We start from the raw sequence: 25,104 nt of genomic DNA on the forward strand, positions 1-25,104 counted from the left end.
TGTGATGTTAAAGTTACAGTCATTAGAGCAAAAATGCAAGAGCATAACTCATACAAAGTTGTTTCTTCTCCTTTCTCCTTGAATATGAGGTAAATTAATTTCCTTGTCCCAGATCAGCTTTTCTCTATGTTCAGTCTTCATGAACAGAGAGAACTGAATTTTACTAACACAATCATTTATGGATAGCATGCTTGCATAAAACGATAATATTAAAGAACAGTTGCAGTGCCTGTTCTCATCTGATTGAGGGACTGCACCCTCCACTCTTGTCACCTTAAAGGTCCAGGTGTTCTCCTGATGTGAAGTTACATTATTTCATTGATTTTGATGGATTGATTCCAGTTTAACCCAAAGGAGCTGCAATGTATCTTAATTATTGTAGGATGGGTCTGGGAAAAATACATAAAGAGGAAACAACTTCTAGCGAAAAATTCCCAGACCATCTGTTATGTAACTTGTATGCGTAAAATGAATGAATGATTTCAAGCTTATTATCACCTCTCCTGTTCCCTGGCAGAGTGAATCAATTGTTTGACCCCAGATTGTTAGGCACAAATGTCACTGAAACACAGAGATACTATGATTCCCTGAAGCAATAAGACTTGGTGTTTATTACTTTTTACCAGTCTAATGCTTCTTTTATTCATTTTAATGATAAAGGCTTTAAGATTTATCTCTGAGAACCTTCTCTCCTCCCAGCTGAGGAACCTCATTTGCAGCTTTTGCTTGGAGTGTGATGTTTTTCTCTGAATGTTCCTCGCTGCCTGATGAAGGCCTCCCAAGCACAGAAACCTGCCAGGATTTATACATTGCCCATGCTTGATGGCACCCTAGCAGTTACTGCAAAGCACTGCATCTCCTGGAAACACTTCAGCTGGTGCTATGCTAGCTTGCTCTCCAAGTATCACTCCCTCCAGGTGATTATGTGCTTTCTTTTCTACCTGTCGCACTGCCTTTAATGACTCTTTTGTGGGTTAAGGTGACATTGAAAGTGGGAAACCCATCACCATCTCACTGCTGTGTATTCTGGTCGAGGGGCCAGATCTGCTGTTGCATGCAGAGGCTCACTTTAGATACGCCACTCCATCTGGGGTTGCAGGGACATTGTACCGTCGCATGTACTCATGCATCTCTGGGAAGCTTTGCCTCACATAGTCTTCTGCGCTGCTTTCTCGCACGGTTCCAAACCGAAACCCTTGGGATGGGTGGTGGAGCTGAGGAGATGAAATTACAGGTTAGCAGTGTCCTGTGCCTCCTTCACATCTGGTATCTTGGTCTTATGTGTGAACAGTTTGTCAGAAATTCTCAGCTTTCATAGACCTGCCTCTGATGTCTTCCCGCTTTCCGCATCATAGAAAAAGTCTGAAAAGACTTACCAGGTGACTGATTAGCCTGTTTGTGTACTCTCAGGATTTTCTGCAAATGTGAAAAATATTTCCCTTGAGACACCTTGAGCCCCCAAGCTATGAATATACTGTAATTCTGCTAATTTTTATCTGGAAAGTGGACACATGCTTTGCATTGTGCTTTGCTGATCTGGTCCCTGTGGCTAAATGCAAAACTGTGGGCATGGAGGGAGTCTTGGCATGTTTTTTGAAGTATTCTGGTCTGGATGATCATGGGACAAGCAATGCAGGGTATGCCTCCATCCGGAGCTGGCCATAGTGCATGCTGTACCATAAGGACTGTGGGCACAGAAGGAAATGTTCTAGCCTGGAAGTGTGGAGCAGCATTCAAGTGCCAGAAGACATAAATAACAGAGAGAGGTGCTGTGACAATACATCCTGGAGACTTCCAGCACAATGCTGTCAATCCAAATCTAGGTCTAGTCTCAAGACTCTCAAGGCCAGGTTGGATGAGGCTCTGAGCAGCCTGATCTAGTCGGGCATGTCCCTGCTCTTTGCAGGAGGATTGGACTAGATGGCCTTTGAAGGTCCCTTCCAACCCTAACCATTCTACGATTCTATGATTCTATGACATTGAAGATGACCTACTTCAAGAATGAGCCTGGACTAGGCTCCATGCACGCCCAAGAAGCTTGTTGCCACAGTCTGCACTATTTTTTTAGGTTTTTTTTTTAATGCCAGTTTCAGTGAGGACACTGAAAAACCCACTGAGTCCCAACACTGAACCATACTGCCACCTTCCAAGTCAACTTCGGTGTTTGTTGTGATATTTGTGGCCCACGTAGTGATGCCAGTTGCAGTGCAACATCTGATCTACAGATAAAGACTGCTGATGCCTGACTTCACTGGAAGGTATCCCTCACTTGACTGTCACCCCTGTCTACATCTAGCTAAATATTTAAGGCTCTGTGAGAAAGACTAGTACAAAAGAGAGTGTTGACTGCACCTCCACGTAATTTTCTGTCCCAAACGCCTTATTGAGGACTGTCCATACTTTGCTTTGTGTTGGGCACATTGTCAAATTTCACCACAAATGAGGACAACACTGGAACATGTATTAGATCAGAAGTCCATATGGCTTAATATCCTGTCTCTAGCAACACCATATGTCTGGTGGGAAGTCTTGGAAAGTCTATGTAGGGAAGTTGTGTACTGCTTCTTTGTATCCAATGTTCTTCCTGCTTCTGGTAATGTATGATTTTTCTTAAGCATAATTATGTGTCCGCAACTTTGTATTTGATGACTCTTGACTCCTTTCATGAAGAATAAATCTTAATAGTGCTTTAATCCTCTATGTCTTTTGGGACTTCTGTTTTCTTCTTACTGCTACTTGTCCAGATGAGGAAAATGTTTGCTTGCACCTATATGAATAGTGGATTAGCAACACAAAATGCTGCCAAAAGCAGATAATGGACTACCTGCACTACTTCACTGCTCATCTACTACGACTGCTAAGGGTTACTTGCTTCAGCAGAAGATAAAAACTTCAGGATGGAAACAAGACTCATCAGTTGTCACTGCTGCTTTCTTACTGTCTGTAATCCTCTCCTGGGAAGATTCTGTGAAAAGATGGAAACCACAAAGATCTCCGTCCCAACAGGATGGGTAAATGTCACAGTCTTCCCGTGAGTCTCGCCTTATTAGTTAACTCTTTTTATATTTATCTTTTCTTTTTCTCATGCTCTGTTTCTTTTGTGTTTCTTTTATTTTAAGAGTCCTGTATGGAAAGAGTGTTTCTGTTTTCTTTAAACCAATAACAGAATCCTGATGTCTAGGGCTTCAGAGAAATCATGAACACTGAAAAATCAGCATTTGAAGAATCACAGTTTGAAGAAGAACAGATTATATTTTTTTAAAAACTGGTGATTTGAGTGGGACAATTACTTGCTGTTTTATCAGTAATAGCAATATAAGAACTATCTTATTGAGAAGAGAGAGCTGCCCAAATTCTAGGCATTTCTGGCACGTGGAAGCTATACTTCTGTGTATACTTTACTGTGTTTTTTCATTCAAAGCTGTGGGAAAGGCAAATAAACACCACAAAGCAGAGAATTGGCACTAGGAACTGTAGACACTTTTTGTGCCCTTAGAGCACCTGCCAGATTTGCTGGCAATTTGATTAAAAATAAATGAATGCAATAGCTGCAGATCCACCTCCAGACACGAGCTTTCATGGGGCTCAGCTTAGATAACCTTACAAGGTCCCTTCAAAATGAGATATCTATGGCTGTAAGAAATCGAAAGAACAAGGTTTATTTTGACCTAGATAGTTGCTTTTAGAGGACAATTAAGCTCTCGCGTGACAATTCGTTGAACAAGATGTAAAGATAGTTATGGGTACAGGTGTTATATCCCTCCTCATTTGTCTCTTTAACTGCCAGACCTTCCTTTTCAAGACCTGGGAGCAAAGGAAATCACTCTTTTTTTTTAAAAAAAAGGGTCATTAGTCGTGGATGTAAGTGTTCTTCAGCCAGTAGGCTAACTCTGTACTTCCAAGCAGCCTCCCCCACGCAGTGCATGGGAATCAAGCACTGCTGCCGTGTGTGGGACTCATCTAGCTAGTAACCAGCTAGCAAGGCCACCACAGCATCACAGCGAACTGCAAACTGCACCAGCTGAGCTGCCGAGTCGGAGAAGTAGGGGAGTGCCAACGGCCTGGGCAATCTAACAATGTGTATACAAATACATCAATGGAGTGGTTAAAAGCCAATGTTTTTTAGGGGTTAAAAAGCTATTTGCTGATCAGTGGCTCTTGCAGCTCGAAAACTGGACATCAGTCATATTAGTAAGCCAAGTTTTATACCTGAAGCACTGGTGTGTACCATTAATGGCCATACAATTTAGGTGCATCTCAAATTTTTAGAACCATTTCCCCAGTCTACTGTAAGAAAAGTGTTGCACATAAGTTGTGAGACACATGGTGACGTCCCATTTTGATCTAGGTTAGTACGTGGGGCGAACTCAAGAGATGGTCATGAGAACCCTTGTAGAAGAGGGATGTAATGCCAGAGGGGGCTGAGCACTTGTTGTCTTCAGTCAGTGCTCTGCCTTCACAGGTTCAGGACTGTGAAATGCACAAACTGGAGGATCTTGCTGCATAGGTCAGGGACATATGGTTCAAGAAGATGACCCCCCCCCTTCTGTGAAGACAGAGCTCTTGGGAGGGAGGACTAGGAAATGCTGCTGGGAAGTGCAGAAAGAAGGTGCAGGAGAAAGGCTAAAGAATTTTGTGAGTACACTTTCTGGAACTGGGGTACCAATGCTATCCCTGTGACCCCTAAGACCAGTATCTACTGAAAGAACTGGATGTTCTTTCCAAGAACAAGCCTCACTGTTTAAGAAAACATATCATGGGCAAGAAAACAAACAAGTGGTAATGTTTTCTTACACTGTGTAAGAAAACAAGAGATAATGTGAATGCTTCCAAGTGCTGAGGAGGTGAAATGGTTCTTGGGTCACTTGAGCACTGAGACAGGGAGGTCATGTTGTGTTTCAGTCAAGAGCATTACAGAACATCCAACTTCTCTATCAGTGCCAGGAAAAGCTTTGGGACTTCGCAGAGTCTTCTGTACCTTGTATAGCACTGTGCTTCTAGACAAATGATGTTTGGGCTGCTTATTGCCAAAAGCAAATATGGCAGCTACCAGTTCCCTTGGCTTGGCACCTTACTTGTAGATCTTGAATTCTGTCTTCTGTTGTTAAAACATCTGCTGAGTGGGAAGTGAACTCATTTTATTTGAGAAGATGTTGAGAAGAATTCAGCATGTGCAGACATCTATGGCTTGGGGTGCCAATTATGCATGAAAATACCAATGTGATAAAACCACAGGAGCAGAAACAGGAAAATACAATCCTAAATGTCATGGATTTTGCATTACTTGGCACATTCCAGTTTATGTAATACAGTGCCACTGCATTCAGTGCCATCAGCTACAACACCTAGACTCAGACTTGAAAAGACTCAGACATAGAAATATCCTATGCAAGTTGGGATTTAAAACTGAAAATGCATGAGATGCCAGCAGTTAACCTTGACATACTCCAAAGCTGGGCTGTTGGGTTCTGAGGTCTTTCTAGCAGATTCTGATTCAGTGCTGCAAAGCTAGAAGATTTGACTCAAAGACTTTCCCCTTTGGTGCTCTGTTTGTTATGTCTACTATCAGTCTGAGGTTTGCATCAAACTCGGTTGTCGTGTATTTTTGCACTGTGTAGGAAACCCAGGTGTTCAGAATATAAATGCAGAGAAAAGACAATCTCAGCTCCAAAAAACCAGGCAATATAATATTGCCTTCTGATCCTGTGGAGTTTGAGCTTGCTGCATCTGTGAAGAGGCAAGGAAGGTCTAAACAGAGCAACTGTGGGGAACTAAATTATGGCTATTTTCTATAAGCAATGAACCCACAAGTGACTGAAATCTAGGAGGTGCTTTCCCAGTACTTATCGATGGGGTCCACTAATTGCCTCAATGAATCTGACTCAAGACTATCCTGTGCATCTTAGCTGGCTGGAGGAAAAATGCTTCAGGAACTCAATTTCTAATCGACATCTCAAATAATTAAAATGATTTAATGATTCATTCAGTTAGCCTCTCCTTTCTGAAATTCAATTCCATTAATCATTCTTCAAGGGAAAACAGAAAATGGCAACCCAGTATACAGTGCAGTGCGGTGCCAGTGGCTGCACCCCGCAGTGACAGATGCTCAGTTAACATGGATTCAGCTTTCACCACCGCCTACAATCCTGCTTTTTAATTTTAATAGGGTGCAGAAAGGGGGAAAATGGCTGAAAACATTTTCCTAACTTTTCCAACAACTTTTGAGGAAAAATTGATGAAAAGGTTTGAGTAGCTCTGCCCCATGATAGTGCTGGTTATCTGGAGTAACACCAAGTGTAGTGTTTAATTGACATCTTGTGTATCAGCAGAATTGCTGTTAGTGCCAGCATGGTCTCTGCCAGGGAACTGCTGCAGAATCCTGCAAAACTATTCCGTTTCAGTTGCTAATTGCTGGAGAGGTGTAGCATTAAGTGATCTGCTCTGCTGTGAAGAACTGACGTGCTTTTAGAGATCTGTTTTTGCAATGAGTCTTCCATCTTTGATGTGTGAAGCAACAGCATTTTATCTTGCCTTATGCAACCAAGCCACTTAAGTGGTCATCTAGCTGCTAACAGATTTCTCATGACCCACTGATAAAAGAAATGCAATTGCTAGTGCTATGCAAAGTTTCAGGGGAAAAACAAAAAACAAACAAAATTTTTAAAAAGCCCCAAACAATGTAAAACTCTGTTCATGAGCTTTTCCCTACTCCGCTGCAAAAGTTTTTTGAAAACTGACTAGTGAGTATTTATGGGGTGCCGAGGAAGATGAAAGAAAAGAAAATTATTCACAGTGAAGCACATGAATTTCAAGTTTTAGCAGATGAAAATTCACAGCTGAACTCCTGGAAGTGGAGGCTTTGTTCAGAGACTGTCCCATGTGTTCAGGCTTGGGAAGTGGAGATGTTCCCAGCGCCTCCAGGAGATGGTGCATGCAGAATACATTTGAAAGCTCACTTTCTCTTCTCTGCTGCAAAAGTGTCAGTGGAGCTGATTATCGGCTTGCCAAGATAATGTCAAATTTTGTTTAAATCCTGTCACTCTGAATCCAACTCAGCTAGGTCATTAGCTGGCATAAATCTTTACAGCTGCATTGAAGTCAATAAGCAGTTTCAAGCCAGAAACAAATGCACAGTCCAGTACTGACAGTTTATTCTCCTGCATTGTAACAACAGTATACATGAAAAGAAACTGTGACTGCGGTCTCTGTTTAAAAACATGAAGCCTCTGTATTGATGCTCCCCGTATGAGTGCTAATAATTAATTATAAGATGTACTCTACTTGTCTGTCTGCGGCAGAAGCTAAGGACTGTGGACTCTAGTCTGTGGTAAGTTAATTTCTGAAAATTGCCTTGCTGATTGAGTTGCTGGGCAGCATCTTAGTACAAAAAGCTCCATAACAACAAACTCTGGTTAATATGAACCCTGTTTATCCCTGTTTCTTAATAGCACTTGAAGAGTTTTCGGACAGAGGGATCTTTGAGCTGGAATGTACTCCAGGAGAGCTGAGAACTGTAAGATAGTTAAGTGTAAACTATTGTAGGAGAAATGGATAGACTGAAGGAAAAAAAGGGACATATAATTCCGAACAGGCAATAAATTACTTTTCCCAGTTCTCCTTCAGCAGCACAAAGCAGCTGTAAAAATGCTCCAGACTGAGTCACTTCATTGACCACGCTCTTTGGCTTCCTACCTGTAAAACACGGCTAATGCAGCTCTAAGACAGGTGAAATCTTTTTCGCATTAAAAGCAAGAGAAGGAGAGCTGTTTGGCTGAATACATGCTCAAACTACCAAAGAGACATGGGAGATTTCTGGTTAAATAATCCCTCTTGTCCTTCCATCCCAAGGCTCAGCTCTGCAGATGAAAGGCTATCACGGTTCTCTACGATCAGCTGAGGGCTGGAGGAGGAAACCTAATGTGACAGTAGCTTAAACTGTAAGTAGCTTTCTTGCCTTCAAAACAATCATCTTTCAAAGCCTTTTTGGTACAAATTTCTCCAGCTCCAGCTGCTGCTGGTCAATTAGGGCAACACTGGCAGTTCTCCTGCTCCCTGGCCATATGGCAATCGTCCTCCAGGTACCAGGGCTGAACACAACCCTCTGCGGGTTCAGATACTGTCTGAACTTGTAAGGCAAAGCAGGAAAGGAACTGACAACCATTTCATGTTACAAATCGGCCACCAGTTGCTAGGATGAAGAGGTTTCTAATTGTAGATCATGGAACTATCTACCAGCACAGCCCTAATTTCTTCAATATGTTATTTGCTATTGGCTTTTGGCTCAAAAGCATCAAATGAAGGTAAATCAGAAGGAGTCCCTTGTTATTGACAGATTCAACGTTGGAACTAAATGTTATTTTTTCCTTCTTGGGATCAGTTTGGAACAGTGAGGCATGTGTTAAGCATGAAGTGTAATAGAAAAATGATAGGCTCATTTGGATGCCTTGACCTCTTGCACAGTGAAGTATGGACAACAGTATTTGACTTTACCTGGTGTTCAGTCAAATCTTATTGTACTTGATGAAAACTACTTTTTTTTTTTTTTTTTTTTTTCCTAGAGGGCCTACCCCTTGGTATCCCTGAAATCCAGGGGATCACTGTGGGAGCTGACAGAGGACTTCTCTCACTAGGAAAGTGACCAGGCAAGTGCCCAGGTCTCCGTTCATAGATCACAATGGCCGTGACTTTTGTGAACAATAACAAATATCCTCAATGTTGCTAAATTAGCTGTATGATGATCTTCCATCTGCCAGGCGATATGATGAACCTTATGCATCTTCACTGTTCTCTGCTCCTCTGCCAGTTACTTCAGTAACATCTTCTCCTCACGTTTCTCTGCTTGCTTTACTTCTTGCAAGAGTCTGAGCCCCATCTATGATGCAATTGCTACTTCTGGTGGTGGGTTTGCTTTCCCTTTTTTTTTTTTTAAATGACAAGACATATAGGTATACTGCAGCTTGAGAGTGAGAAACTGATGTGAAGACAGCTGGGAAAACGCTAAAACATAGTAATTCCTTCTGGTGCTGAAAGAACAACCTTCACGAGTTATACCACATGCAATGAAGGCAGAAGGACTGCCTCCCTTCCACCCCTACTCCTACATTATTTGGATTGAACAATTAGCATCATGAGGTAAAGAGTGGCCAAAGCAGTAGGTGACACTACAAGGCGTTCTACGTAGGTGAAGACCTGGAGCAACAGGGGTTGATATGCAAGGACACCGAAAGAAAAATTGTGGGCAAAAAGGCATAAAAAGCAGGTCTCTTTGGGAAAAGAAACTTGATTTGGAGAACAGTGCAGTGTATTGTCTGATAAATTGGATATCAGAATGATAAAGATCCAAACCAGACATATTCTGAACCTTCAAAGCCGTAACTACAAGAGGTGAAGAGGAAGCTAAACAAGTCAAGTGTTCGCCACCATAAATTGCATAGGGAAGCTAAAGAAGCCAAGATTTCACCTCCATAAATTGCAGGTGTCTTTCATTCCTATATGAGATTGCTCTGCAACACTTGTTCTTTATTCTGACTGGAGCTTCATACTTAATTTCTCTTTGTCTGAGATTTTTTCACTTTGGTTTCTGTGACATTTCAAGTCCTCCTGAGTTCAAATCATTTACTGACTCGTAAATACTCAGAAAAGCACCACGTGTTAATTAGCAGGCTGTGATGCTATGAGTCCTGACCTTCCTGTGTCCAACAACTTCCTGCACAGAAACATACACTCTATAGATCTTGCAGCCAACTTCTTTTAACTGTAAAAAGCCAAGAATCCTACAGTCCTGTACAGATACTAAATCCCATGGAAGCAGTAAGATTTCTGTTAACTCCACTGAGTTTGTTGCTTGTTTTTGTGCTACACAATTTAATGCATGTAATGCATATTTAAACTCATGCGATTTCATTATATATTTAATATACAGCACTGCAAGTGTCACTCCTTATAATGATTCATCTTAAGTCGCTGCGGTGAAAGACCATGGCAGTCCTTAACAGCATTTTCTTCAGTGTAATTCTTAGAAGGCTTTCTTTTTTTTCAGAAAGAAAATTTATCAATAAACACACAACAGTTATGGCCTCACTCGAAAGCTTGCTGAACTTGAGGGAAAAGATCATTAAATGCAAGGGTATTTGAATCATGCCTCTAATGCTGACAAAAACCTACAAAGTGGCTGAACCTTTATTTTTCTGTGGTTTGGTATTGCTAATGCTCATCTGCGGTTACTTGCCAGTTGGTAAATGGTCTGTTTTAATACATGTAACAGGGAGATTTAACAGATATAATAATGGCCATGAGGCCTCTAAATTAACTGAGATTTTCAGGAATCAGAAATGAAAGCTTGCAGCCTCACATTTTATATTTTAATTCTAGAAACAAAAATCTGGGTGATTGTACATACTGAATTCCTGGGTGACAAAATCTCAGCAATATCTTGCCTGGATTACTCAAAGTGCTTAGTTTTGTAATAAAGAGATGGACAGCTCATAAGAGCAAGTGTTCAGACAATAGATTGGAAGAGAAGCAGAGATTTCTGAGGACTAATCCTGAAGTAGACCAAGGCTGCTGAAAGGACTTGCTGGATGGGGCTTCTCAGAGTGATTGTAGGTGCCTGCAGTGCATTCCTTGGGGCATCTACGGTACTTGTGAGACATCAGAACTGGCCATACCAGTACCTTATCATGCATGATGGAGAGAAGGAGGGACTTTCATGGAATTGTTTGGGTGATCTCATCCTGAAGCAAGTGTCCTCCACAGCAGCCCAATGTGCCTACCTCTCCCAACTAACTGGAAAAGCGTATCAGCCTGATTAAATCATACATAATGTCTCCTCTGCAGACATGTGAAGTTAGGTGAGATAACACAATGAAATTGCTGATGGTGTAGCCCTTTTTGTTAAAGGACTCTCAATAAGCTCAGAATTTTCTGTTAAAATACAATGTAGAAAGGAACTTTGCCATTGTCAAAGGGTGTTTTGAAGGTAAAGTGATCCAGATAAGTAAAAATATAACCATAGTACATTAACAGGCATAGCTACTGAAGTGTATACTAAAGATGGTAAAGAAAAGCTGACAGCTGTCACAGCAGTGACAATGGTTGGAAAGCACTTGAAAAGCTCATTATATTGTTGAAAGAATGACACTTCTAGCAGAAAGAAGGGCCAGGCATTGGACCACCTTATGGAAAATCTGTCCAGCTCTTCAGCTTCTGCTGTTGCATGCTTTCTTGTTGGCATGATTGAAAAGTTTCTTCTGTCCTCTGGGCTTCTGCAATTATTTTGCCTCAGATAATGTGAACTGTTCAACACACTCCTGACTTTACGGTGCATCTCCAACATGTGCTTTTGTGAAAGCAAAGTACTTGCTTCAAGTCCCCTTGCTACTAAAAAACTCCACTCCCTAGGGAGAACTTGTAATACAAGACCCTATTTCTGAATTTAATAATGAAGACTTTTACTGGATCCGGGCCTCAGCTGCAAGCTCTCTGGCCAAAGGAAGAAGCTGACACTGCTATGTACTTACAGAAAATTTCTTATTTTCCCTGTCTGTGGCATCTCACATGCAGATAGAACCGTTTTATGGAAACCATCCTGGAATCTGAAACATAAATATCTGGACTTGTCACAAGACTGGCTAGAAGACAAAACAGCCATAAATTTAGATACATGCTTCTGAAGTAGAATGGTAGCAAATTCTCTTTTTTTGTACCCAGAGCCCTTGCTTATCCATATGCACCTTCTCTTCTCAGCCCGTGCCTCAGCTTGCTGCTGCAGATCTGTAATGCAGTTACCACCTCACAATCTGGAAATGGATAACAGTGGCCAGCTGTCCTAGACTGACCTGTCCCCATCTGAGTACATACGTGGTCCTCCAGCACCAGCTCTGTCTTAAGGCATTACCTATTGCAAGCAAGTCTTGCCACTGTGAAAATGTGCACTGGCCCCAGTGAAGGACAGAAACTCTGGGTGGTGGCTTTTCCAACCATAACTGAGGGTAACATCAACACCAAGGGGCTAAGGAGCTATACAACAAACAAGTGATAAGCAGGTGTGGGAGCTACCAGGAATCAAGCCAGGCCATTACAGGTAGGTAGGACAAATGAGTGGACTAGCTCAAAGGCACGCTGCTGGTTTGCATGCCTGTAGGCTGAATAACTGGCCTTGCAAGGAATTCAACTTGTATAACAGCGTATCTGGTCTGCCAAGCACTCTGACAAAGAAGAACACTGTAATTTTTTGTGTATCCAAAGATGTGGAACTAGGAGAAAAACTGAAATGAGCCTCTGGGATTCAGATAAGTGAAGAGATAAAAGCAGTATAAAATGATCCAAACACAATGTTTTTCCTTTATCTATCTCCTGTATTTATGTATCTCTCTCTTTGCCATGTACTGCAGAGAGCTTCCTAAGAGCGAATTGAGACAGTGCTCCAACTTTCATCTGGGTCAATGGCATGTTATCCCACAGTGTGCTCAAACAGCAGACGGAACACGTTCAAGTGAGTTTATTCCCCAAAAGCTGTCTTTGCCAGTTTCCAGAGGCAAGAGATGATGGTCTAAAACGTGTAAGGTTAAAAAATGAGAGAGAGAGGGCAGCTGTGGCCCAAAATTACCCATTCTTTTAGAAGAGTAAGATTTTAAGGTGCCAGAATATTGCTTTAATATTTCTGCAGCTTACTGGCTATGTTGTAGCTCCTACCGTAGAAAGTCACCTGAAATGTTATGTCGGAAAGGGAGTATCCAGCTTTGATGGATACTCCAGACATTTGGCTTCAGTGACCCACCTTTGTTTAGACTCTCAGATGGAAAACACATACTAAGTTTCCAAAATTCAAGACCTGTTCCAGGAACTTAATTCTCCTGCCTCCCATTGTTTGCCTTCTGCTCTGGTTTGTCTTACCTCAGTGGCCACTCCTGCGTTCAGCAGAACAGAGAGCATACATATACCTGGCAATACTGACTTTAGATACCAGGTTTCTAATCTTGAAAAAACCTTTTAATTTTTCCCAACTTGCCTGCCTTCCTGTCTACAGTCTTAGATGGGATTTGCTGTTTGTGGCTGCCAGCCTGAAGAAATGGTATGTTGTCTTACATCACCTCAGGAAGGCTGTACCTCTATTTTGGGCTTTATTTTTCAAATACATTTCAAAAGCACATTACAAGGACGTACGTATCCTGAGAGCAGGAGAAGAATGTTTAAAAGTATATTAAAATTAAAAAGTTTATCTCTTTATCCTGCTGCCTTCTTCTTGAAAATTCTCCACCACTAGAAGGAAAGAGGTAAGCAGATATGGAAAAAAACCCATAAGATGTTTAAATCACGAAAAATGCTTTAAGTAACTAACTAAAAAGTGGTGTGTGTACCTCTGCCATTGTTGTGTTCCAGACATTCCTAAATCTAAGCTTCAAGCCGTAGAGAGAACTTTGAAAGTACATAGCTCAGGCTTTGTGTGAGAGAAGGTTAAACCAGGACATCTATTACAGCTGCTCCTACAGACTTTGGAGGCAAATGCATGAATGAAATCTATGAAACTATTTTGTTGTTCAAGTAATGGCAGGCAATCCTCTTCCATAAAGTCCACCTTGTCTCACTCCCACATTGGAAGCTGTTAACGACTCAGAATCTTACATCTAGTCCATGCAGCAGAGAAGTGCCTGTCCAGGAAAGGCCAGTAACGCCCCTGACTCAATGGGATCACTGAGGTTACTAACCGTGAGTCACCGCTGTTTCTGCTCAGGACTAAAGCCTGTATTTGTAGCACCTGATATGCTTCAACACTCTGCACTCAATTTTGTAACTCCACAGCCAGGCTTTACAGCATAGCTTTAGAATAATTTAATTTTCTTGCAATTGCAGAAATTTCCCAATATCTGTCTTAGGAACTCCATCTGTGGTCACAACAACAATGCAGAAAAACAGGATGTCATCTGATACGATTTCATTTGATGATGAGGTGATGCCCATGCAAAGAGTAGAGCACTAACCTCATTTTCAAGCCAATATTATGGCTCATACAGCAATGACTGTAACAGAGATACTCCTGGAGCTGAGGAAATTCAGCTGAAAGCTCTGATTTGCTTATTCAGAATGCTTTGAATAAAACAAATAATTGATTCCTGGACTATTGTGGCTTAAATTGATGAAGTTATTGATGTAATATTTATGATATTTTTCTAGGAGGGGAAGGGCAGATTCTTAGTAGCAATTTGCTTTAAGCCATAAATCCATTTAAAGTGCCTCAGGCCAACCATAAAAAGTATTGTCCTTTGTTTAAAATATTTTTAGTAGAAACAATGTGGATAACATTGGAGGAAGTGAGTCTGAAGTTGTACTCACGAAGTCAAAACTGTATGGTAATCAGTCTGAAGATCCCTTAATCCTTCTTTGGAAGTGGGGGAGAGAGCGGGTAGAGGCAGTCCCACCTCTACATTTTTCCTTACCTTACCAAAAAGTACTAGGAAGTCTGGGTTATTTGCAGATGAGTTGTCTACAATATAATTCAACTCCTCCCATGACAGTTCCCCAGCAGAAACAACATTGCAAATCAAATATTTGACTACTTGTAAAGTGAATTCCACTGTTTTGATGCAGAAGGTAGGGTTTTTTCAAAATATTTCAGTTCTGCTCCATTTGATTTAGCATTCATGGGGATTTTTGCCAGTAACACCTTTGTAAGTGCCATTATGGCCTGTGAAATACTTGCAAAATCCTACCTAGAACATCAGTGGTTTTGTCTTCACGGTTTTGTTTGAGTAGATCTCAGGATGCCTCAAATCATGCAATTGATCAAAACAACTACAGCCAAAGGGACTTCAGAACCAAAACCAATCCTTTATCTGCATGTAGAAGCCACTTTTCTTCTCTGAAGTGGGCAACACCAAAATCCTTCACCTTACTCCTCACTCCCAGTCTTTGAAATCCCCTCCTACATGTCTATGGATGTTCAAAGACCCACTCTCACTGAACTTTCCTACTGAAGTGCTGTCAGAGGGAAACTAATTGGAGTGCAACTGCTGTTTTGTCCACAGATTACTTTCTGATTTTGTTAGAAATCATAAATCACGCAGCAATGAATTCTGACTGGGAAGAAGAAAAGGCTGAGTTAATAACAACAGACATGCTTTACCTTTGGGTCGTGTATTCCAGAAAGCTCTTCATATATCTTCTCTCCTACCATGACAGCAGCTAGGTTGGCTGTGTATGTGGACAAACAAAACAGACAGAAAATAGCCCAGAGATTCATTAAAAACCTTCCAGTCCAGCACTTGGGGGGTTTGATGGCAGCTGTTCTTCCAAACAAGATCGCATAGCAGACGTTCAGGGCAGAGGAGAAGGAGAAGACTTTGTTCCTATTCCTTCCCTTGGGGGTCATCCCAAAAGGACTTTTCCACTCATATAAGGTGAGGAATATAGCTGTGATGTGGAGAGCAACAAATATCCCCAGCCACATAGTCCAGTGAAGTGGCCACATGAAGGCTCCAATAGGAGCTGCTGTGTCTTTGGTCCTCACCAAGATGCCCAAGCTGGTTGAAAAGAAAGGGCTGGTGAAATCAATCACTTGGCTGCGTGCAGTGTTAATGCTAAATGACGTCACTGCCATGTGAGCTGTGCCAGCAAGAAGGTCTCCCACCAGCCCTGTCCAGTGGCCATTCTTCCAGGCTCCATATTTTCCATCACCAACAATGTACAAGTCAAAATCAAAATTCATATCCTCAGCTAGCTTCTCCAACAGGTCAATGCAGTAGCCATAGCAGCACTTCTTCAGCTCTATGGGAACGGTGTCGTTCCCACCTTGAAGGGTTTCAAACAGGTTATCCAGCATGGCCGAATCATTGGTCAAAGGATCCAGGCACAGCTGCCCTGCTGGGCAAAGACCTTCATCATCCACATCTCGTGTAAAGACGAACGGATGCTCAATTAGAGTTACCACTCTGAGATGCAGCCGGGCAGGGTGTTGCATGTGATTTTTATGTCTCTGGGCCTGTTCTGGCCATATCCCATAGTCCATGATTATCTTTCCCTCTTGCCAGCTCCCCAGACGAGTCCACATTGGGTTCCCGACAGGGTCGTGCTGCAGATTCCAGATGAAGAAGTTGTTTTCTGAGCTGACAATGGAGGAGCCTTTCACTTTAATGTGGCCACTGAGACCCTCAAAAGTCGTGTTGGCTAAAAACCTGTTAGAGGGAGAAAGCAGAGTAATCAGAAGCAGACAACTGAAGTCATCAAGCATATGCAGACACCATGGATTTATGTTTAAGAGAATAGATTTGTGATGTTGTTGAACACCTGGATCATTAACAGCTCTCCTATGGTATGATGAACAAGCCACTTAATTTGTGACTGAATTACTTGGGAATGCTCTCCTACATATCTTACCTAAAGTAAACGGAAATTCTTCAGGAAAGATATTCTTTTTACTTACTAGAAAAAACGAGAGAACACCATTTTTTTTAGCTAGCTTTGCCTCATAGATCAATTAAATATAGGTCAGGTCTAAGCTGAACCAGATCTGTAGTCAGTTTCCTTGATAAAAATATGTATGAAAATGGAAGAGTGGAACTTATGTATGAAATGTCCTTACAAGAGAAACCTATAATATCAGTAAGATCTGGCTTACATAAGAGGGGCTACTGAAGTGCTGTCAACAGCTTTCAAGCACCCTGAAGTGAACCAATCTGGACTCAAAAATGCAAATTCAGCATTGGTAAATCGCTGTTAGCCACTTCAGAATGAAGGAAGAGACTTGGTGAAAGATGGCTGCGTTAGGACAATATCGGTTTTAATTCCTGAAAAAGTTTCCTAAAATATCTGCAAAAGTAATGTTCTTAAAAGTGCAATTTTGACATTGCAGCAGATCTCATGAAGTTTTGCACTGCACATTTTGCACTGAGATTTTTGGGCTTTTACTATCGTAGATATTCAGAGTAAAGTGATACATTTCCTTTGCATTGGGTGGCAATGTTTGCAAGTAGTTGTCAGTCATCATCAAAGAGGCCAAAATGACACGGATGAAGGAGCAGGGATCTGAGCAGGAAATAAGTGTTGTGAGGAGAACATCCTTTTCAGTGTAAACACCACGACCAGCTGAACTGCGCTTTGTTAATAAGAAAGCTGCTGTGCATTTTGCAGGGGCTGTAGAGGGACCCTACTAAGCCTGCGTGAGTTCTACCGTGCTGATTATACTAAAGACAACTGAGTTTAACTGCTGATAATACGGTGTAAGGTAAGTCAGGCACATATTTTTCAGTAAGAGGCATGCAGAAGGCAGACTATTTAGCTGTCATAGTAGAATGCAACACCTCACATTAGTTCTGGGAATTGGATGAAAATAAGTATTGAAAGAAGTATAAAGGCTATAGCTGTCATTCCAGCCCCAATAAGCACGACGTAAACTTCAAGTAGTGTTAATTGTTTATCAATAGCTAGAGCAGATAAAAAATAACCTTAAATTGATTTTAAAAGGATAAAATCCCAGCAAGTGTGTCTGCATGCATACTTCTGCCCAGTCTCTACCCTTTGCTTTGATGACTTCTCATGATTTTTGATGGAGTTTCAGCAGTCAAAATTCTGGACTCTGTATATCTCAAGATCATACCAGGTTTTGGTCTCAGCAAAGGGAAAATTTACAAAACTAATAATACATCTTTGAGTGTGGTTGTGTGTGTGACAGCCTTCTTGAGATGGCTTCAAGATTTTTCTTATCCAGTTTATTTTGAGTAGGTAGAGCTTGGAGAAAGATGATACAGCCAATATTGTCAAAAGCAATTGATCTGTACGTATGTCAAGTTGGGACTGGTAATTAACCCTTTAAAATGCACATAGGTATTTACAAATGGGATAAGTGCATAAATGTGGTTCTCATTTTAAAAATCCTTTACCACTTAGTCTCATGTTAGCTAAATGAAACCGTAACCTCATTAATCCATGGTGTCTGCCACTGTTTGACTAGTCCTTTCCCCCTACCCTGTGTTTCGTATTTAATGGTGTACTTGCATGTTTCTGTACGTAAAACACTATTAAGACAAAGTTTATAGGGGAAGGCAATCTTAAGCAGTAAAGAAAGGTTTCTGTGCCCATAAACCTATCTGGTTTTTATCTCTCCTCCTCAGTCTTTACAAAAACTTGTGTAACTACTTCCTTACAAGCCTTGCGGGGCTTACATGCTGAAGCCATCACTTACAACAATAAGAGTAAAACCATTGCATGTGTAGATGGGTCTGTATGTAAAATTCCCAAATAATTGTTTAAGTGTGGAAATTAGCGTTAACAGCAGTTCACAAAATGTTGAGTTTGAGGGAGATAAGTCCTCAGATGGAATAAGCTAGCCAAGTTCTGATGAATTTGGCCCCACATTGCTAGTATAGCACAGCATGGACATCAGAATGCTGCAGACCAGGTGCTTTGGGATTAGATGAAGCTGTGGAATAATGCATTAGATTTATTTTCTGCAGGCAGAACAAGAACAGTGGAATTTATGCACTGTGTTCTCTGACTTTCATTGTAGAAATAATTGTGCCCATGAGGGTGAATCGAGCCCTCTGTACCTGTCCTGTGGTTGAATTGTGTGCGAAGCGGTTACCTGAGAGATTTAGTAGCAGTTAAATGTATGACTTTGCTACCTTATCAGGTTAGGGGCTTACTTTTGCAGTTGATTTGCATGTTCTGTATTTTTGGTGGTGACAGGACATTAATCAAAATAAATGAGGGGAACCATGAGGGAGATACACTTTGTTTTATATGTGAGTGGCTACGGCTGCTCATCATTTGCACACGGTGTACAGCACTGGTGAGACTCACGCCAGGGACCTGATGTAAAAACTCTCAGTAACTCTAGGAAATAGATAAGGGAATCTGGCTACATTATTTAAGACAGCAATCTCTAGCATGTATCTTTCAGAACTACAAGTGCTGAGCATCGCACAGACGCACTGGCAATATCTGAGCAGTATCTTCTCAGCAGGGCTGCTGACAGGTGTGTATGGAAAGAAGATGTGTCCAAATTTCAGAAGGTGAAGGGCCAGATCCTCAAGTCTGACAGCTGAATTAATTTCCTTGCTGGTACGTCAATATGTGTGAGCTGATGATCACACCCATAGGCTGTGAAGGTGTATCAAAGCTTTACTACATCTCAGTTTGACCAATGAGTCCAAAGTGTGTCATTCGCTCATGTCAGCTTTGTTTATTTTTCATGTGCTTTATTGTAAGACCTGCTCATTAAAGATTTAGCAGCACTACCACACTCCAGCAGCAGTAAATGTGTAGCATCTTTAAGAATGATTTAATTAAATGATTTCATTTTCTTTCAAGCTTGATATCTTGGTCATTCCACATCCTTCTTGGAAATTTTACTGGAGGCAAGAATTAGAATGGGCGAGCCAATAGCAGGCTGTGGAAATTACTCAAGAAGCAGAATTAAAGCTGTACAACTAATTAAATCTATAAGAGAAGATGAGGCTTTGAAATTTCAATGCCTTGTTCCATCAGCGAGGATGGTCTCATGAGCAGGCAGGAACTGATCAGGACATTGATCTCATTGTAAGAGGAACGAAGGGTGGAGATTTACAACAGTACAATCTTCACGGGGTTTTACATCTATATCCATACCCATATCCATATAGGTCAAAGCACGGTTTGCCATCAACCAGATCTTGGTCTTGTTCACAGTCATTCTGCTCTCGGGTGGTATTTAAATGTCTGCGCAGCCAATGTATGAGTGCAGTGTTGGCCATGAAAGCTCAGGGTGCCAGCTGAGGCAGCTTTTAGCTGTGGGACTGCTGTTTAATTACACACTACATTTAATGGCGGTGAAGCTCAGTGCTGCTCTGCGTTCTCTGTCCTTGCCCATCACAGCTCCAAGGCTATGTATCAAGACCGATGGGTTCATCCAGACAGAAAAACGCCCACATTAGCAAATACTCAATGAAGCACCGGATAAAAGTTTCATCTTTGGAGGCGCACCACTTGCCTAAAAGCACTCGTGCAATGGACAAGGTTGGTCACAGTTAAGCTGCTCACTGGGGCTTCATGCCTGAGAAATTATTGGTAATATTGCAAGTTAACAGTTACACTGCTAACTCAACTACACCAGTACTGAGCATCAGATATCTGTCTCACTTACACACTATAAAAACAGCTGCAGTGATTCAGGACAGGGGTTTAGCTAACCTGTTATTTTGTCTTTAAGCATATGAGCATTTTTTTTTTCTTTCACACAGTATCTTTAGTGAGATGAAGGGCTAAGAAATTTCATAGATGTGAAATCGCGTATTATCTCCCAAAATATAACAAAAGGTACAGCAGCCACTGTTCATGAGAGAACTAATAGTTTTCTGGAGAAAACAATGGTGAAAAAATATTTTGCAGGAATACATTCAAGGGCTTTAATTTTGCTTTCCTTCTTTGTCCCTTCCTTAACCCTCAAAAAGTCTGTTCATAAAACTACTGTTCTCAAATATTTGTTACTTCAAGAAGCCTCTTGCCAAGTTTTACTTTTCAGGAACTTAGGTATGATCTAGTTAAAACACCTAGAATAATTAAAAAATTAGTATCTCAAGTCAGTCAGGATATTGCAAGCCAGTGCAGTATTTATTCCCAAGTCTTACTTCACTCTTTGGAAACAGGGGGGTTTTGACCCCTAAGATATGAGTGAGAGCTGACTAAGGATGGTTGTGTTTTGAGCAGAGCTGTTACCACATCATTGTGAAGACATATCTCAGATACCATTTCAAAAAAAGTTGTAAACATACAAAAACCTTCAAGAACTTCTATCTTAACTCCATGCAACAAAATCTGTAGGCTGAAAACCAGGTGTAAGGGGGGAAAACACGCAACAGTCACTAGACGTAAACCAGCTGATGAATTCCCATCCTCAGCAAGGATCTTTGTTTCTTTTCAAGAGGAACTATGCAATTTTTCCTCTTATATGTTAAAATCCAGAATATTTCCAGATGTGAATCCAGAAGCAGTTTTGGCAATAACTTCAGTACAGTGACGTACAGTGGTCTACAGGAACAGTTTTAGCAGAAGCTGAAAGAGAAGCCTCTTGCAGCAAGCATCAGAGAGAACACTTGGTAGTCAAGGTGGTCAAGGTGCATCTTTTCTTTTCCTTCTCCACAGAAGCATACTAGCAAGGGCTACACATCTGCTTTTATACTCTTTGACTGCTTTGCTGGTACAAATATTCTTACTGTGTTTTGTATTCTCTCAGCTACCTCAAAACCTCAGAGAACATGACACTAGCCCTGATTTTTCCCTCCTATATGCATAACCATAAATACAAGATACTTTCAAAGCACAGCCTATGTTTACTACTTGATCTCTACTTCTGTGGAACGGTGTCTTCTACAACTGGCTTAATCTCCCTCTGTGACTAAGTTTAAGTTTCATTATTTCATAGAATCATAGAATGGTTAGAGTTGGAAGGGACCTTCAAAGGTCATCTAGTCCAATCCCCTGCAAGAAGCAGAGACATCACCGATTAGATCAGGTTGCTCAGAGCCTCATCCAGCCTGGCCTTGAACGTTTCCAGGGATGGGGCGTCCACCACCTCTCTGGGCAACCTGTTCCAGTGTTCTACAACCCTCATTGTATAACATTTTTTCCTAATATCCAATCTAAATCTACCCCCCTCTATTTTAAAACCATTACCCCTCGTCCCATCACAACAGGCCCTACTGAACAGCTCCCCATCTTTCTTGTAGGCCCCCTTGAGGTACTGGAAGACCGCTATCAGGTCTCCCCGGAGCCTCCTCTTCTCCGGGCAGAACAGCCCCAACTCTCTCAGCCTGTGCTCATAGGAAAGGTGCTCCAGCCCTCTGATAATCTTTGTGGCCCTCCTCTGGACCTTCTCCAACTGGTCCTTCTTATGCTGGGGGCTCCAGAACTGGACACAGAACTCCAGGTGGGGTCTCATGAGGGTGGAGTAGAGGGGCAGAATCACCTCCCTCGCCCTTGCTGGCCACGCTTCTCTTGATTTGCTCAGAAATAATGAAGCAGGAGGAAATACTGAAACAAATGTGTGTATTATGGAAAGTTAATAGACCACTGAGAATGGTGGGGAGTGGGAGGAAAATTGTTTTTCTTCTATACCACAAATATTAGCTAAAAAAAAAAAAACCAAAAAACCCAAAAAAACCCCAAACAAACAAACAAAAAAACCAACAAAAACTTACTTTGACAAATACTGCCCTGAAGTGATATTCCTTTCATCTGTGTCCATACAATTCATCGTACTTGGAATAAGGGCCAGTTCAGGTTGAATCATGGTGGCTGCTGCTACAGCTCTTGCTACCAGCTCCATTGCATCCTGCACGTAATGCTCAAAGACTGACTCTGTTGTCTTGCCATGAGCGATGAGACCGAGTGGCAAGCCTTCTGTCCTCAGCTCTTCCACGTTCTGTGAATCCCCAATAATCCAGTGAATTTCCGGAGGCATCAGACCAAACTGGGTGGTTATTTCAAAAATCCTCCGTGTTTTTTCCATGTCGCATCCAAACATCACTATGGTGGATGTTGTGTCTTTGATGCTCTCCAGGTGAAACTGTAAGTAGTTTAGAAGGTCACTGGTTGAAGTGAGGTTTGCTGTGATGTTTATAATGGATCCCAGGTGGAACTTGGAGCTCTGTTGTGTGAGGAAGAGAAAATCTGTGATGTTCCACTCCTCCTGGCATAGCATCAGGCTGAAATTATACCAGTTGTTCATCGCAAGGATCGAGAAAGTGACATCAGCATCAGAACTCCGTGAGTTTTCTAAACTCATCTGCAGGTGAAGGGGATTCTGTAGTTAAAAATACGAAAGAAAACCAATCAGAAATATGCTTGATCCAAAGTTAATGCGCTTGTTTAATGTTTATATGAGGATCCCACATTCACTCATTTAGTTCAAAGTAATCACCTGTCAACCAAAAGAACTGTGTGAGAAACGGGGAAACTTACACCGACCCAGCTTAAATGGACTGTGATTCATGGGCTTCCTCGGCTAGAGTTTGAGTCAACTTCAGTAGTCACCAACGAGCCTGTTTCCAATAATCTGTACTTCGTTCAATCCATTTGTACTTTTGGCATTCTCAAGCAGTGACTTCTGTGCTCTCTTAACAAGGGTATGAGAAGGCATGCCCTTACTATTTGGGTTCAACCCTGGTGTTAATATTCAAATTCAAGGGATGCTGACAAGTTCTTCAGTAAACAGTAAGAAAAATAAAGGAGAGCCCTCAGTGCTTTTTATTATCTCTAGTTTTGGAGGTTCAGGACTTTTTTTTTTGCATGGACACATGAGTAACCTAATTAAGCATATCAGTCTACAGCCAATGCATATCACGTACTGCCAACAAAACACGAGCAGATTGATTCTTTGGTACAGGACAAGTTACAGAATGCACAAGAGTCTAAGATACGCGGACTCTGTAATTTCTAAGCTGGAAAATATTTGATAAATAAGCATTCCATACTATTTTTTTTCCACATCATTGATGATATAACAGAACTTAACTGGTTATGTTTCCCAACACCATTGCCCTTGGCTTTATCTCTTCCTGAAAAGGAGGAAGGATGTGAGGCTAAGTCATCTTTTCTCTTAAGGTAAATATTTCTTTATTTTTTATTATTTACTCCATAAATACTTTTTTCTTATTCTTATTCCTCCTCCTCCACTGGTCTCAAAAATAAAGTTAAATTTTATCTACAAATTTAATAAGGAATAAAAATTAAAGAATCCAAACAATTTCCGGCATCTTGCTAAGAAATAATTCTATAACAAAATGCAGGCCTTCACCTAGAACACTATATACTGTTCCAGCTCTTCGTTTCAGCTGAGGACTTGACAGTCTTCAGTGTAGCTTTGCTTAAGAATTTATCTTACTTTACACTGGCACTTGATTCCAGCCATAAGACTGTTTAAAAATGTAAGTTATGATACCTGTTTCAGTGCTTTTTGCTGTGTGAGATCTTTGTTGTGACTTTATGTAAACATTCGTCTGTACTCATGCCCCCTCAAATTATATCTTATCCTACAGAGGAACAGGAATTTTATCTTTATATCCATTCTTAAGTTACTAAACACGTAAGGTCTGTCCTTCATTCTCTGACATTTTAAGTACTTAACATGTATTACATATAAGAAGGATCAGGCCATTACTGTGTTTAAAGTTGGTACAAAATGCTGTCATTGTGATTTTAACAGTATTTTACTCTCTGTTACAGGCTCCAGTTTGTATGTATCTTAGAAATGTCATTCTGAATTTGGAATAATATGGTAATTGCTCAATTTGCACTAGTTTTATTAAACTAAAACCTTGGACTCTCCAATACAGATGTAAGGGGTGAAAAAGGGGGAGAAAAACCAAAAGCCTGAACAGCTAAACACCAGTTAAAAGCAGCAAGCTTTCATTGTGTTAATTTGCAATTACACGAACTCATCATCTGTTTTCCAGAGCAAATCATTTAAATTCAGAGCTTGATAAAGAGAATACTGTAACTGAAGATGCTCTTGGCTCTTTTTGTTATCTCTTGGTTTTGGTACCTGTAGCCTTTTTTCACACAGACACACGAATAAGCTAATTAAACAGATCACTCTCCACAATCAATGCACATCATGTACTGCCAATAAGATACAAGAGGATTCACTCTTTGATAAAGGACAAGTTACTGAATGGACAAGAAGCTAAGCTGTGCAGCCTCTGTGAGTGCCACACTGGAAAACACTGACTAGTAATTAAAATACATGATTAGCTCAGGAAAAAAAAAAAAAGTGCATTGTGCATAATATCTAGGTTTGGGAAGCTGATTTGAATAAATTAGTCTCTGCAGACTTTTTTTTCTGATGTTATGAGACGATCTGAGAAATTAACTCCAGTTTGTCTCTCACTGCAAATAGGAAGGAGTAGAAAGGATCTTCCTTCTGTCCTCTCTGTGCAAGATCAAGTAAAAGCATGAACACTTTTCACATGATGATCTGCCTCCAACCAGCAAAACTTTGCAAGCCTGTTGGCATAGTTAATTTGAGTGATAGAGAATAAATGAGTTATTCAGTATACACAGAACATTTTAATTACGCAAATGATAGCACCCAACCTGACCATACCTGTATGAGGAAGAACAAATGTCTTCAGTATG

At 41.1% G+C, this 25,104-nt stretch overlaps 1 protein-coding gene across 1 annotated transcript in view; it reads right to left on the reverse strand.

The window, feature by feature from the left end:
* The window catches only part of GRIN3A (glutamate ionotropic receptor NMDA type subunit 3A), a 70,076-nt gene that overhangs the window by 16,221 nt on the left and 28,751 nt on the right, over positions 1 to 25,104 (reverse strand). Inside the window, exons 2-4 of the mRNA XM_086770813.1 lie at positions 22,167 to 22,771; positions 15,122 to 16,169; positions 1,069 to 1,214 (exon numbers count right to left, since the gene is read on the reverse strand). Coding sequence (XP_086626939.1) covers positions 1,069 to 1,214; positions 15,122 to 16,169; positions 22,167 to 22,771 — 1,799 coding nt within the window. The remainder of the gene's footprint in view (positions 1 to 1,068; positions 1,215 to 15,121; positions 16,170 to 22,166; positions 22,772 to 25,104) is intronic.

This window comes from Chlamydotis macqueenii, chromosome Z (genome assembly GCF_036417535.1).
Source record: "Chlamydotis macqueenii isolate bChlMac1 chromosome Z, bChlMac1.mat, whole genome shotgun sequence".
Lineage (NCBI taxonomy): Eukaryota > Metazoa > Chordata > Aves > Otidiformes > Otididae > Chlamydotis > Chlamydotis macqueenii.